Genomic DNA, 13,180 nt, shown 5'->3' with positions numbered 1-13,180 from the left:
AATTCCTAGAATTCAAGGCAACCTGTGTTTTTTTTTTTTTAACAAGGATACCTCCTAATTGTTTTACATTCCAACTGACTTAACTATCAGCCTGGAAAACTGAGAGCAAAGGGTTCAAAGATCCATCTGTCAAACTACACCGTCCTCAGTGGAACAACACCCCATCCCTTCGATATCCTTTTCATGCCTCAGACCTATGTTTTATGACTCACTCACAGTTCTCCCAGGCTCTGTGATCCATATTCTAGTTCCTACCTCTCACAAGCTTGTCAGGCTTGTCATGTGCCCGTGCTCGTGACCCATTATTTACGGACTCAAACCACCAGGGCACAAACATCCATCTCACATACTGGTCCCTCACAGGTAGTAACAGCGTAAAATCATCTACTGGTCACTCCCGTTTGGCCAGAACTGCTGTCTACTTTACCTTACTAGCGGTCTGACACAGCATCAACTGCGTCTGGTAGCATTTCAGCTCCTCACTGTATCACTAACTTGGAGCACTCGGCTCCTCTGTGTATTTATACAATAGAATGATGTCCTGGAGCACCTAGCTCCTCAATGTAAAACTAACACATTAGCAGCTACTAGCTCACTGGTGTTTCTCCAAGCTGCCCTTCAACTTCATATCTGCGTACAGCCACTGGATCACCAGGCTGCCCCTTACATACATCAACATTACTAATCACATGAACAGGACTGGTTCCTCTCAGCTGCCAGTGTACCTCCAGTACCCCATCAGTCTGCAATATCAGAATCAACATAAAACACTCATAGCTTTGCTGTAACACTCAAATTGGAGCTAGAGGCACATTTCCAGTTCCGTCAGCCTATGCTCGGTACACATAACCCAATAAGATGCAACACCCTTCTCAAAAACTGCCAGAAGCCAGCAGAAAGTCATATCCTTCCATCATTCATTACTTTCCATGTAGAATGAGCCCTTTCCTGGCAACATTCCTACTTTTTGGACAACTAATTCACTTTTTTTGCATAACCTTTTACTCGCACTTTACAAAATTCACATAAGACTGGTTAACTGCTGATGGATCCCCACAACTGCCACACACCTTCTGCTGTATAAGTTGCTGCTACACATATCAGGTCTGCTCACTCACAACAATTACGCAGATAAAAGAATACTGACACTACCATAGCTCCGTGCCAGCTGCTCGTTTCTGCACCTCTGCATATGTTGAACTTATAGAAAAATGGAAACAAATCAAAGGATCTCAACATATACCACTCAGGAGAAATGCTCTCTTGGTTCCTTTCTCTGTCCTACCAGCTCTGTGTCTTAAGGGAAGCAGGTGGCTTTTAGAAGTAGTGCCACTGTAAAGCCTCCCACAGCTGTCACTCTCACTGACTACCTACTAGTGATGCGTGGGTTGACTCAAACCCACGGGTCGGGCTGGCTCGGAATAAAAACAAAAAGATTTTAGATCGGGTCAGGCGGGTGCGGGTTCGTTTCTCACAACTGCAGGCGGGTGGGGGTAAAAAAAAAGCTGACCCATGCATCACTATTGTTTGGTGTAATTTCTAATGGTTGGGTTCACACTGGGTTCAGGTCAGTACTTTTATCATTTTAAATGGGGTCGGGGGGGTGTGGGTTTGTTCCTCACAACTGTTGGCGGGTGCGGGTAAAATAAAAAGGCCGACCTGTGCACCCTACTACCTACAGTAGGTAAGCCTGCCTCAATAGGCTCTTAAAGACTTCTTCTCAAAAAGATGCTCCATCCCTCCGACATCCTATCTACAAAGTACGTACGGATGATAAATGGACATGTTGCCTGTATGAAAAGTATACCTCTACATTTGTATTTGTGCATTGAACAAGCTGAATCAGTAGCAGGCCTACCCCACTGATACTTTGAGATATTCTTGAATTCAAGCCAGGAATCTCATAAAAGCAAATGTTCTAGACATAACCCAAGAAACACTTATATCTTGATACAAGTGGTAAATTCAGGTCAATTTTATGTATTTTTTCCACCGCTACAAAGCGACAAAAACACTTATTCCACCAATACTGTTCAAACCTTAGAAACCATTTGTTAATTTCCTTCAATCCTACAATCCTTTAATTCAGTAATATATTGGCATGACAATTTTGCGACCTGCAATAAAGTTCTGTCCACCCCAGTGTGTCTTCCAGCAAGAAAGGCATTTAACTGCACTGAAACAAGTAATAGGTTTATTCCATGCTGAAAAACAGAAGAAAGAAATCACAACGTTTCGGCCGTGGAGCCTTCTTCAGGTGTGAAGAAGGCTCACATCTCACACCTGAAGAAGGCTTCACAGCTGAAATGTTGCGTTTTCTTTCTTCTGCGGAATGGAATAAACCTATCACTTGTTCCTTTGCAGCCTATGCATGCTGATGCAGCTACCCACCTGAACTACATTTAACTGCACTGTGAGGCAAAACACAGCAAATTATTTTTGGGTGCTTGCAGTATACAGGACACTTGACTAACTGAAGAGAAAGGAGGATATCAATCATCATTACATGTAGCATTGACAACATGAAGATAAGCAAAGGAACAAGTAATAGGTTTATTCCATGCTGAAAAGAGAAGAAAGAAAACGCAATGTTTCGGCCATGGAGCCTTCTTCAGGTGTCACACCTATTACTTGTTCCTTTGCATCCTACGCATGCTGACACAGCTACCCACCTGAACATAAAGGTATGATCTGTTAGACTCATTAGCCAGTTATTAACCAGAATACTAAAGTAATTAAATGAAATACAGATTATATAACAACCCGGCATTTCTAAATTTGTTCATACAATATATACCAGGAGGCTAACCATAACTGAAAAAAAGATTTGGTCTCCATAAAATGCTCCTAAAGCTTCAGGCTTCAAACATTTCTGAGAAGGAACACATCAACAAAGCTGATACTTAAATAACTAAATACATAACTGTCTAGCAGTTTTATCTAAGGACATATTTTTCTCTTCTTTTGTGAAAACAAGTGAAACAAAAAGGAATTTGACTAAAGAAAAAGTGCCTGCTGGACAGTTGTCAGCACACAATGGGGACAGGACAGTGTACAGCGATAAGCCACAGGAGGAACTGGCTACTGCAGCATTGGTGAGTGTTCCCAGAGGTGTTATGGAATGCAGAACAATTAACAATCACCACAAAAAATCCTTGATAGATGATGGCTATGAACAATTTACTCCTCCCATCTGAATAAATAAAGCAGCTATGTTATACAAAGTAGAAGGCACATGAGACAAAAAAGCTTTAATGTTACGCCAAGACAATTCAAAATGAGATAATTAAAACTAGACAAAATATTTTCTGCTCGAGTCGATTTCACCACACATCTGAAGTTTTTCAGCTCAAAGTTTGAAACTGGTAAAAACACACTATATTTCAATATTTACAAAGTATGGACAAACACATTTTCACCATATTAATCAAGCCAAAAGTTGCTGATTTTCCTTTTTGAAAACATTGTCAGACATTTATAATATTTACAAATCTTGTGAATGGCACTAAAAAGTTGGAGAATTTACTGTAAGCTTATGGTATTAAGATATACAAGGCATTGATTTAGATTGTCTTTTGTTGCTCCTATTACTACTTAGGATCCAGCAGAATATAAAAAGCTGTTGCAGATTCTGAGCTGAATGGGGTTAACCTGATGCCCTACCTTGGCAAAAGTAGAGAAGCTACTAATAAGCACTTGCATTTTCAGATGTAAAGCAGATGGAGCTGTTAATCTTGCAGGTAGGAAATTTGGAAACAATAGGAAAAGGGAAAAAAAGAAAAAAATAAGATAAAAAAACCTAACTTTGTGGTCTTAAAACACTTTCTTACCAGTCATGCTGTTGTCCCTGTTCATTCCATTATGTAGTTTACAGTGGACCAGGGCCGCATCAAACAGCCATTGGCCAAAGAGGTTCAGTACGCTGTTGACCTTTGGTCTGGTAGGTGCTGGCAGTGGCCGAGGTTCAGAGCTTGTCTGGTTGGGACTGGACAGAGGAGAAGTTGTTGATGTTTGATGCTGCACTTTGGAAGGGTGGGCTGTACTTCCCTAGGAGAGGAAATTAATATATTACCAGATGAAGAGGTTTTGGAAATGTGAGCATCACAAACTCCATCACATTCGTATAGTCTTGCTAAGGCAAGATTTTTTATATAAAGGAAGGACCAAATTAGTCAAATTAAGACACATAAAGCTATTTATTATTTTTCTTCTTTTCTTCAAATCAATAAATTGCAGCATTAAACAAAGTATTTTCAAATGAATAGGATTAAAAATTATATATTTCTAGCATGTGTTGAATTCAGGAGCTTCATATCCTAGCTGCAAATTGAGTTTAATACTTTCGAATGCAGACTCGAATGTGTGAATCCTAAAAACAAAAATGGCAATGGAATGGAAAAAATTGAAAATGAGAGTTCCCCTAACAGCATTCTAATCAGGTAAAAAATGTAAATAAACATTAAAAAAGAGACCATCAATCCATCCATCCATTTTCTAACCGCTGTATCCAACAAATGGTCACAGGGGAACCAGAGCCTATCCCGGTAACCAACCAGTCCCTTGAAGGACACACACAAGCCTACAAGCATGTCTTGGGGCTGTGGGAGGAAACTAAAGCACCCTGCGGAAACCATCATAAAAATGGGGAAACATGCAAACTCCACTCGGCTACATCCTACAAATTGAACGCGGAACCCTAGCACTGAGGGGCAGCAGTGATAACTACTGTATCACCATGCCATCCCATAAAGAGATTATATCATTTCTATTTAAAAAACATTCAAATAAATAATCGACTGTATTTAAATATCTTTATGATTAAAAGGATGATTGGAATACATTATCAGCAACCATCCAGCTTGTAGTCAGGCTGGAGCTGCACTTACTGTAGTGGTTTTGATGGTGTTTTTGTTGACAGTGACGGCGCGATGCCTTCGGCTGTGCGGTGGGGTGGTGTTGGTTGTGGTAGGAGCTGGAGGCATGCTCAGCCGGTTGACCGGAGTAGGTGGGGCACTATCTGATCTGGGGCGAGAGATACCTAGGAAGAGTTGGCAGTAAAAAGAAAGGACACAACCTTGATATGTTGATCACATGTGCCTCCCAGTGTCAGAAAACATCCCTCTCCCAGAGTGCTGATCTGAATGGCAAAATTAATATGATTACAATGTTGCCTCTTTCCACAAGTGCAGTTTCATGCATGCTTAGCCCTCTTTGCATAACCATCTAAGGTGAAAAATGCTTAAAATGTCACTTAGCAACAAACTACATGCAGAAGAAATGAATGACACCTTTTGTGATAAGATACTCATCTTAGGAGTTAATAGCATTAAAGTATTAAAAACAGTAACATTTTGAAAGCTAAATTACAAAACCAAGATTTAAGTTAACATTCAAAAATATTTTGGTATACATTCAAGCTTCCTAATGTTCAGTTTTAATGGTTTTCAGTGATACTATTTACCACGTCTTTTCCAAACAAGGTTTCTGAAAAAATGGTGCCACATTAGACGGTAGCCAGAGGGGTCTAAAGCATCCAAACTGCTAGTCTTCAGATATGAGGCTTTGGACAAACAGCAATCACTGCTGAAGGATTGGTGGTTTTGTAAGGAAATCAAGAAAAACACTGTGCAACTCTTCAACTGAAGGTATGTTTGAAAAGATATAGTTTTAGATTTACCTGGTGAATAAAGTACATGCTTGGTAAACACACTTAAAACATTTTCATGCAACATGGCTATTGATTAGGTAAGAGACACACTACCTTAAATAAATCAATAATGGATTGCAACTTCTTTGTGTATACGATCTGGCAAATGCCAGGTGCCAAATGTGAACATTTCCGTATAAAAGGCTTGGCTTACAAAAATTCCAAGTTACCAAAATATATTCTTCTCCCATTCACCATACCTCATAATGCTACATTACTGCCAAAACATTTAACTGTCTCACTACTAACAGAATGTGTAAGTACAGTAATTTGTCTATGTAAGAGACATGTCTAGGAGTGACATAAAAGGCGATATTTGGATTCTCTTCATTTCATTGATGACTTAAAGCATGTAGCCCCATCTAGAATGAGTCAGAACCACAGATAGGAATCATTTTGCTGTTGCTAGGCTAATAAATGTTGTTTTTAACTATTTTAATCTGGAATAAAAAGTAAAGTAGTTCTTCTAAATCCACACATGAAGATTATTCTACAAACAGGACAGAAAGCCCTTCAAACAGAAATATTCTGCAATTTCATCTACTTCCAAAACCAGATGGAGTTTCAATCTGTAAATGATGATAATAACAACAGAGTAGTTATGGATGCATGCCAAAGCAAAAGCTTCCCATTAACCTAAACACTTACTTACAGATTTAAAATATCCACACAATTAGAAACTGTAAATCTTATGTACATTGAAACCTTTGGCTAAGACATTCCTTTTTATTGAGAAGAATTTGGAGTGGCCATCTTTGAATAATACAGTACAGGTAGGAACTGAAAAACACAACCTTTGGGCTTTTTTTTCAATTGGAAATGTCAGTTATTATCCACGGTGAAACCAACACCAAGCAAATCTGTTAATATTTTGCCTTGTCAAGAATTAGATTTTTTTTTGCAAACTCCTACAAACCCTTTAACCCAGATTGCAAAACCTTCCTTTTGATTATTTGGGTGCACTAATATATATACCATAAGAAGGAAGCTTTTCCCGAAAATTGGTCTTAGACACTGCGACACCTGTGGAAGAAAGACATTATAGTGGACTTTTTACATATTAGAAAAAATATAAAAATAAGCATAATGAATCACATAAAAATGGAGATGGAAAACAATTTAAGATACGTTCAATGTTTCATCCCAAGCAGCAAGACATTAAAAATATTATATTTAAAGCTTTATTGATTTTATTCATTTCCATTCTCATAGAAGTTATTTAGGACATTTTCAGTGATAATGGAAAGGAATAAATATTCCACATCAATTGTTTTGTTCTCATTGTGCTGTTTTTTCTGGACAATCCCAGGTGCCCTATGATTCCCCCAGATAAGATAATTCAAACTGACACAACAAATTGACCACACCAGGCAAGATAAAATGTGTCGCATTTAGTTTAAATTCAGTATTGTGATAAGTTATTTCTGTGATCTATACCAATTTATTAACTATTACTGGATACTAGAATTTGAAAAAAAATAGTTGAGACTGTTTGACTTATAAAATCTCTTTAGATTACAGTTTGGTTTTATTTTAAAAAACATCCATATTTAAACCTGATGCCAAAAACTCCAGATTGAACCGCTGGGGATTTTATTCTAAAGGCCAAAGGTTTTTCTAGTAAAACGTATATGGCATACAGAGACTACATGGTGACCTACAACAGCTTCTCTAGAGTCACTTGCTTGAGATCTGGGTTTTGAGCTATTTGTGCTCTGTTAAGTTATTTCAACCATGAACCTCCAAGAAGTATGGTCAACCGTCACACCATATACAGTATTCTCCAAACCGAATATCCAGCTACAGATTACATTAAATGCCTCACTGCCAGTGAACAGTTAAAAAGACTGGTAATTTGTAAGGTACATGAAGCATAATAAAACTGAGCAACTTCAAGACTAATTAATTTTAACTACACATACTGTATTTTTATATCTATTTTATATCTATACATATACATATATCTATTCTTACTAAAGCCTTTTACCAACATCTTTTCTTGTCAATCACTACTGTGATTGCCTTGCTCGTTACATCAGCCACAACCAGTAGGAATCATATGTACATTTAACCCATCACACCCAAACACTATTATTATTACTATCTGATGATTGGTATTTAGTCCAGATTCAGTGTACCATAAGAATAGAGTCTGTCACGCATATTGCTTCTAGAAACTGCTACTCCTATGAAAAAAAAAAGAAATAACTGTTTAACATAGCATTTTAAGCATACAGTATACAATGCATACAATCACAGCAGTAGTTAAAAGTGACCTATTTTACACCGCTAATTACATCCTCACTTCAACATCCCTTTGTACTTATTCAGTTCATGCTAACAGCAGTACTTATGATCTTATGATAGTAGTACTCATTCATAAGCTTCATTTCCCAACATACACTGTGCCTTCAGGACATGCACCAATACTTTCCAATTTATTGCCTTTTCTATTAGAGACAACTGTACTCTAATAGAAGAACAATAGGAAACTGTACATCTCACATTTCTGACTCTTCCTATGCCATCAGTTTTGCTACCAAACAACTTCGGTATTCGTAGAGATCTACTTATATAAGCTCCTATGGACACTCAATATTTTACTACTTTTCTTCTCTACCCAAGGAGTCTCCTTGAATTTTAACCTTTTACTTTCTTGCCGGATATAATAGTTTATTTACAAAGGTATACATTAAGAAGCAAACATACATATATATACACATATACAAAAAGGCATACTAGTATGTTTGGCCAATCAGTTGCAGTAATGTCTGTGTCTGTAAGATATACAGCCATTGGCACCGATAAATATCAACCCTCTGAAAGGGAAAAACTATTAGAAAGCTGAGTGAAGGGTTTTCTCTCTTCACAAAGGTCAGCAGGTGGCAAAAACATAACATTCTTTTTGTCTTTCTCATGAAAGTAACAATGCAAAGTATGACATTTTAAAAATTACACTTTATAGGTGCAGACAGTCCCCGGTATAAGTTGCCCCACTATTTCGCACTTACATTGTAAGTCAATGTAAAAATTCCAAGCGATGTTGGTTTAATAGGTAGGTTCATGGAAAATGAAAAATAATTGTGAAAGCAAAAACTAACATTAAAGATTCTTCTTGTAGAAAATGCTGCTGCACATTTTGCTGTAAGTTATATTATTTAGGAACGTAACCTGGACTTGAAAAGAGACCCTATGCACTGTATTTGGGGAGCTATAAGTGAATCAAACTCATGGGCAGTTTATTCTCTTCATGGTCCAGAGCCCTGCAATTTTACATTTTACTTATGGGGAAAAATAATATGTTGTTTCACAATACATTACAACTTTCCTTCATAACTCAGTGTGGTAAAATCTGGTAACAAGGCTAAAGCAATGTATTTTGCTTTCAGTCTGCGCATTTACTTCACTCATTACCAGAGCACAACACCTTCCCAACCTACAACACATAACCACAATTACTATTAACAGAAATCAACCTTTTTCATTCAGACACTCTCCTACCCACATTAATATAGTTCTTTCTCTATGATTATGACAAATATATACCATAAGAGGACAGTCTTTCACGCATTTCTCTCCTAGAGACTGCAACTCCTAAGAAAGAAAGAGAACATGTTTTTTAAACATTAAAAAAGTGTCTTTGAAAAACACTGAACCAACCAGCTCCTAAACATAAATACAGTACATACGTTCAGTACATAAGGATTTTAAAGAAATAAACAGAAAAGAATTGCTGACACTGTCAGAAGTGCTGCTTCAGGAGCAAGATTATCGGCTCAGGATGTACAGGTCATGTTAGCATCTTACTGTGTAACAATACATGTAGCTAAAAAGGTCTGTTGGCAAGTTAAGGACTTCAACAGAAATAAAAATCTATAGCTTTGCATACAGGGTATTTATTCAATCAATGCAATAATTGGATATTTACGTTTGCTCCGATCTATGGATCCCAGAGAAGATAAGTTGCTTCCTAGTTTCTGTTACCCTACCTAGGAAAGCATCAACCAGGCAGCTGATCCCACGCATGGCACGGAAGAATATCTGAGGCAGCTGTTTGAGGCAGGGGTGCTGAATGACTTCCTGTGGGACACCACTGACATTGAGCAGCTGCTCCTGGAATTTTGGCGTGGTGCTGACAATAGCAGGATTACTCAAGTCCACAGGGTTACTGCAACACAGTAACCACAACAGTGTTCAAGTCCATGGCAGGTAACAGTTTAAGACTACAGGCTATAACAGATTGAATCAAATGAAACACAATGGCAACTTTTTGACCTAATGAATGCTGATGTGACTGCTGTTAAGTTCTTACAGTTCAATATGTTTAAGAGAAAATCTCTTAAACTATATATTCATCTAAATTTTCTTACCTCTGTATTGCCCCCTACAAACAGGACAAATTCTAGTGTTTAGACAACACTAGGACACTTTTTTAAAAGAAAAGTACTGCTTATAGAATGTCCATTATAATGTTTGAAATATAAACCTATTCAGAACCTTTCAGCTACAGTGCCCTCCAGAATTATTGGCACCCTTGGTAAAGATGAGCAAAAAAGGCTATGAATTAATGTCTTTGTTGTTTATCAGATTGATCTTACACTGTAACTATGAGAGAAATCTAACCTTTCAGTGAGGTAAAATTAAAATTAAAAAATCCTTATAAAAATAAACATTTTTCTCAAAATCATATGTGTCAATTATTGGCACCCCTGCATTTAGTACTTTGTGCACCCCCCTTTGCCAAGATAACAGCACTGAGTCTTCACTTATAATACTGGATGAGGTGGGAGAACACGTATAAAGGGATCCAAGAACATTTCTCCATACAAAATCTCTCCAGATCCTTCAGAGACCTTGGTCCTCACTTGTGGATTCGCCTCTTCAACTCACCCCATAGGCTTTCAATGAAGTTTAGGTCAGGGGACTGGGATGGCGACTGCAAAAGCTTGATTCTGTGGTCAGTGAACCATTTTTGTGTGGATCTGGAGATGCTTTGAATCACCGTCCTGCTGGAACATCCAACCACGACCCAGTCTTAGCCTCCTGGGGGAGGAAGCCATATTTTGATCTAAAATCTCATGGTAGTCGATGATGCCATGTATCCTAACGAGATTTCCAGGGCCTTTGGAAGAAAAACAGCCCCACAACATCACAGATCCACAAGCATACTTCACAGTGGGGATCAGGTTTTTTCTGCATGACCTTGACTCTTTTTATGCCAAAAACCCACCTCTGGTGTTTGGTGCCAAAAAGCTCTATTTTTGTCTCATCTCACCATAGAACCCGGTTCCAATCAAAGTTCCAGTGATGTTTAGCAAACTGCTGGCGCATCCGTTTGTGGTTTGACGACACCAGAAGCTATCTTCTGGCAAGCCTTCCAAATAGTTTGTTGTCATGGAGGTTTAATTATAGTTTTGGAGACTTGGTGATCCCAGGATGCAACCATCCTGCAATTGTCCAACTGTGATCCTTGGAGAAAGTTTTGCCTCTTGAACCATCCTCCTCACTGTACGTGTGGGCAAAGTACACTTGCATCCTCTTCCAGGCAGGTTCATCACAGCTACAGTTGTTTGAAACTTCTTAATTATTGCCCTAATAGTGTAGATTGGTATTCTCAGGTGTGAAGCTATTTTTTATAGCCATTGTCTGATTTATGAAGGTCAACAACCGTTTGACTTATTTAATTTGTGTATTCTCTGATCTTCCCCACATTGATGGATTATTTAGGATGTTTGTCCTGCGTGTCACCTCATCTTTATACCCCAGTGAAACAGGAAGTCATGGATGACCACCTAAGAGTTCCTAAAGAGTCAGGTGTTCTTAAAAAAGGTAAAATATGAATGGGAATATTTGTCAATTAGATTTTGTTCATAGGAATTTCTAGGTAGGTAGGTCTCTTTTTAGGACCATGGAGAATGGGGGTTAGGGCTACCATTTTTTTTTTACCTATTACACCCGGAATTCATTTGGAAAGCTGGCTGAATGGACCTAGGAGCCATCTGGAAGGAATTAGAGCAAGCTTCATCGCTTGCCTCTACCTGAGACTGAACCCGAACCTTCTAGTCAGGAGCTAGACGCCCTTGCCGTCTGAGCTACCACAGCTCCCATAGGAATTTCTAGGTGTGCCAATAATTGCAACGTGTTTTTCAGAAAAATGTTTATTTTTTATAAGGATTTTTTTTTGAATAATTTTACCAAACTGAAAGGTTAGATTTCTTTCATATTTTCAGTGTAAGATCAAGCTGATAAACAACAAAGACATTTTTTCATAGCCTTTTTTGCTCATCTTTACCAAGGGTGCCAAAAACTCTAGAGGGAATTGTATATTAGACACAATTGTACTAAATCATTCAATCACAGCAGTTTCAACCTTTTAAGTATGGTTGTAAAACTCCCCCAAACCAATGCATGTGTGGTAGAATGGGTCATAATAAAATAAAAATTTGGAACCTGAAACTGAATATTCTGCAGAAACCAATATCAAAATTCACTAATTTTAAATCAAAGACTTCCTTTACTTTAAAATACTTCTATACTTTAAAGTAAAAAGTACTTTACCTCAGCATGTGCAAAAATCGAAACCATGTCTGTGCAACACAGTCATTGTCCATTTCAGCAGGAATAAGGTTTGCATCTTCATCTGGAACTTTAAATGGGGGAAACGAGGGACCATATGTAAATCGCAACAACCTAAAAAAAAAATAATTTCATTTTCCTTTTTCAATATAAAAAATATGGTGAGCTTTAAATGTAAAATCTTCAAATGCTTCCACAAACATAAAAATCTACACAGACTTACCACATAACATAAAATACATTTCACAGCTTTTTAAAATGAGAAAAGTTGTAGACAGTTGACAATTCTTGATCTTACTGCTTCAAAGCAATCTATCTAGCCTATTTGGGAGTTAGCTAACAGATCTCAGGATCTCATCTGTTTCTTGCAAGAATCTAGGTCACTGGCTTCAGCAACATGAGTGGACAGATTGCATATGCAAAGTTTGCAAGTTTTCTCCCTTAAACATTAACTTCTTTTCTATACCTGGAGGTGAGAGCACAGATGACCTTACTCCACTGCTCCACCACAGGTGGGTGATGTCTCCAATTGGCCAGCATTTCCCTGGCTGTTTTCCAGTAGGGAGGGGTGGGAAAGCAGCGGGTGCAAGCCAGGAACCACACTTCAAACAGCACGCTTATCAGCTTCTCAGCCAACTTCTCCGCTATTCCTCCTTTAAAAAAAATATAACACTGAGCAAAAAATGTAATGGGTCCTAGCTGTGACTCACCACAATGTTATCCCTTTCTTGACAGCATGATGTTCACACACATCATTAATGTTGTTTGCATGTTCTTGGATAAACAGGAAAAAGCTCTTATGAAATAATTCAAACACCATTCCACTACAAAACACTGTGCAAATAAATTAAGAAAAAACATGAATTTCCATTTTCAGTTTTAAAGGCCACTTCCTCT

The 13,180-nt window shown here is 38.0% G+C and overlaps 1 protein-coding gene across 7 annotated transcripts in view; it reads right to left on the bottom strand.

The window, feature by feature from the left end:
- The window catches only part of ralgapb (Ral GTPase activating protein non-catalytic subunit beta), a 58,137-nt gene that overhangs the window by 31,162 nt on the left and 13,795 nt on the right, over positions 1–13,180 (bottom strand). For 4 of the 7 annotated variants that reach the window (XM_015364618.2, XM_015364619.2, XM_069179666.1 and 1 more), the window contains exons 5-9: positions 12,750–12,936; positions 12,266–12,397; positions 9,697–9,875; positions 4,887–5,038; positions 3,831–4,047 (exon numbers count right to left, since the gene is read on the bottom strand). In XM_015364618.2, the coding sequence (XP_015220104.1) occupies positions 3,831–4,047; positions 4,887–5,038; positions 9,697–9,875; positions 12,266–12,397; positions 12,750–12,936 (867 nt within the window). Of the gene's footprint in view, positions 1–3,830; positions 4,048–4,886; positions 5,039–6,682; positions 6,731–7,845; positions 7,894–9,253; positions 9,302–9,696; positions 9,876–12,265; positions 12,398–12,749; positions 12,937–13,180 lie in introns of all 7 variants that reach the window. The other 3 variants (XM_069179664.1, XM_015364615.2, XM_015364617.2) reach the window with 2 other exon arrangements.

The sequence above is a fragment of the Lepisosteus oculatus genome, chromosome 16, assembly GCF_040954835.1.
Source record: "Lepisosteus oculatus isolate fLepOcu1 chromosome 16, fLepOcu1.hap2, whole genome shotgun sequence".
Classification (NCBI taxonomy): domain Eukaryota; kingdom Metazoa; phylum Chordata; class Actinopteri; order Semionotiformes; family Lepisosteidae; genus Lepisosteus; species Lepisosteus oculatus.
The sequence above is the reverse complement of the archived record's forward strand: the minus strand, read 5'-3'. Positions and strand labels throughout refer to the sequence as shown.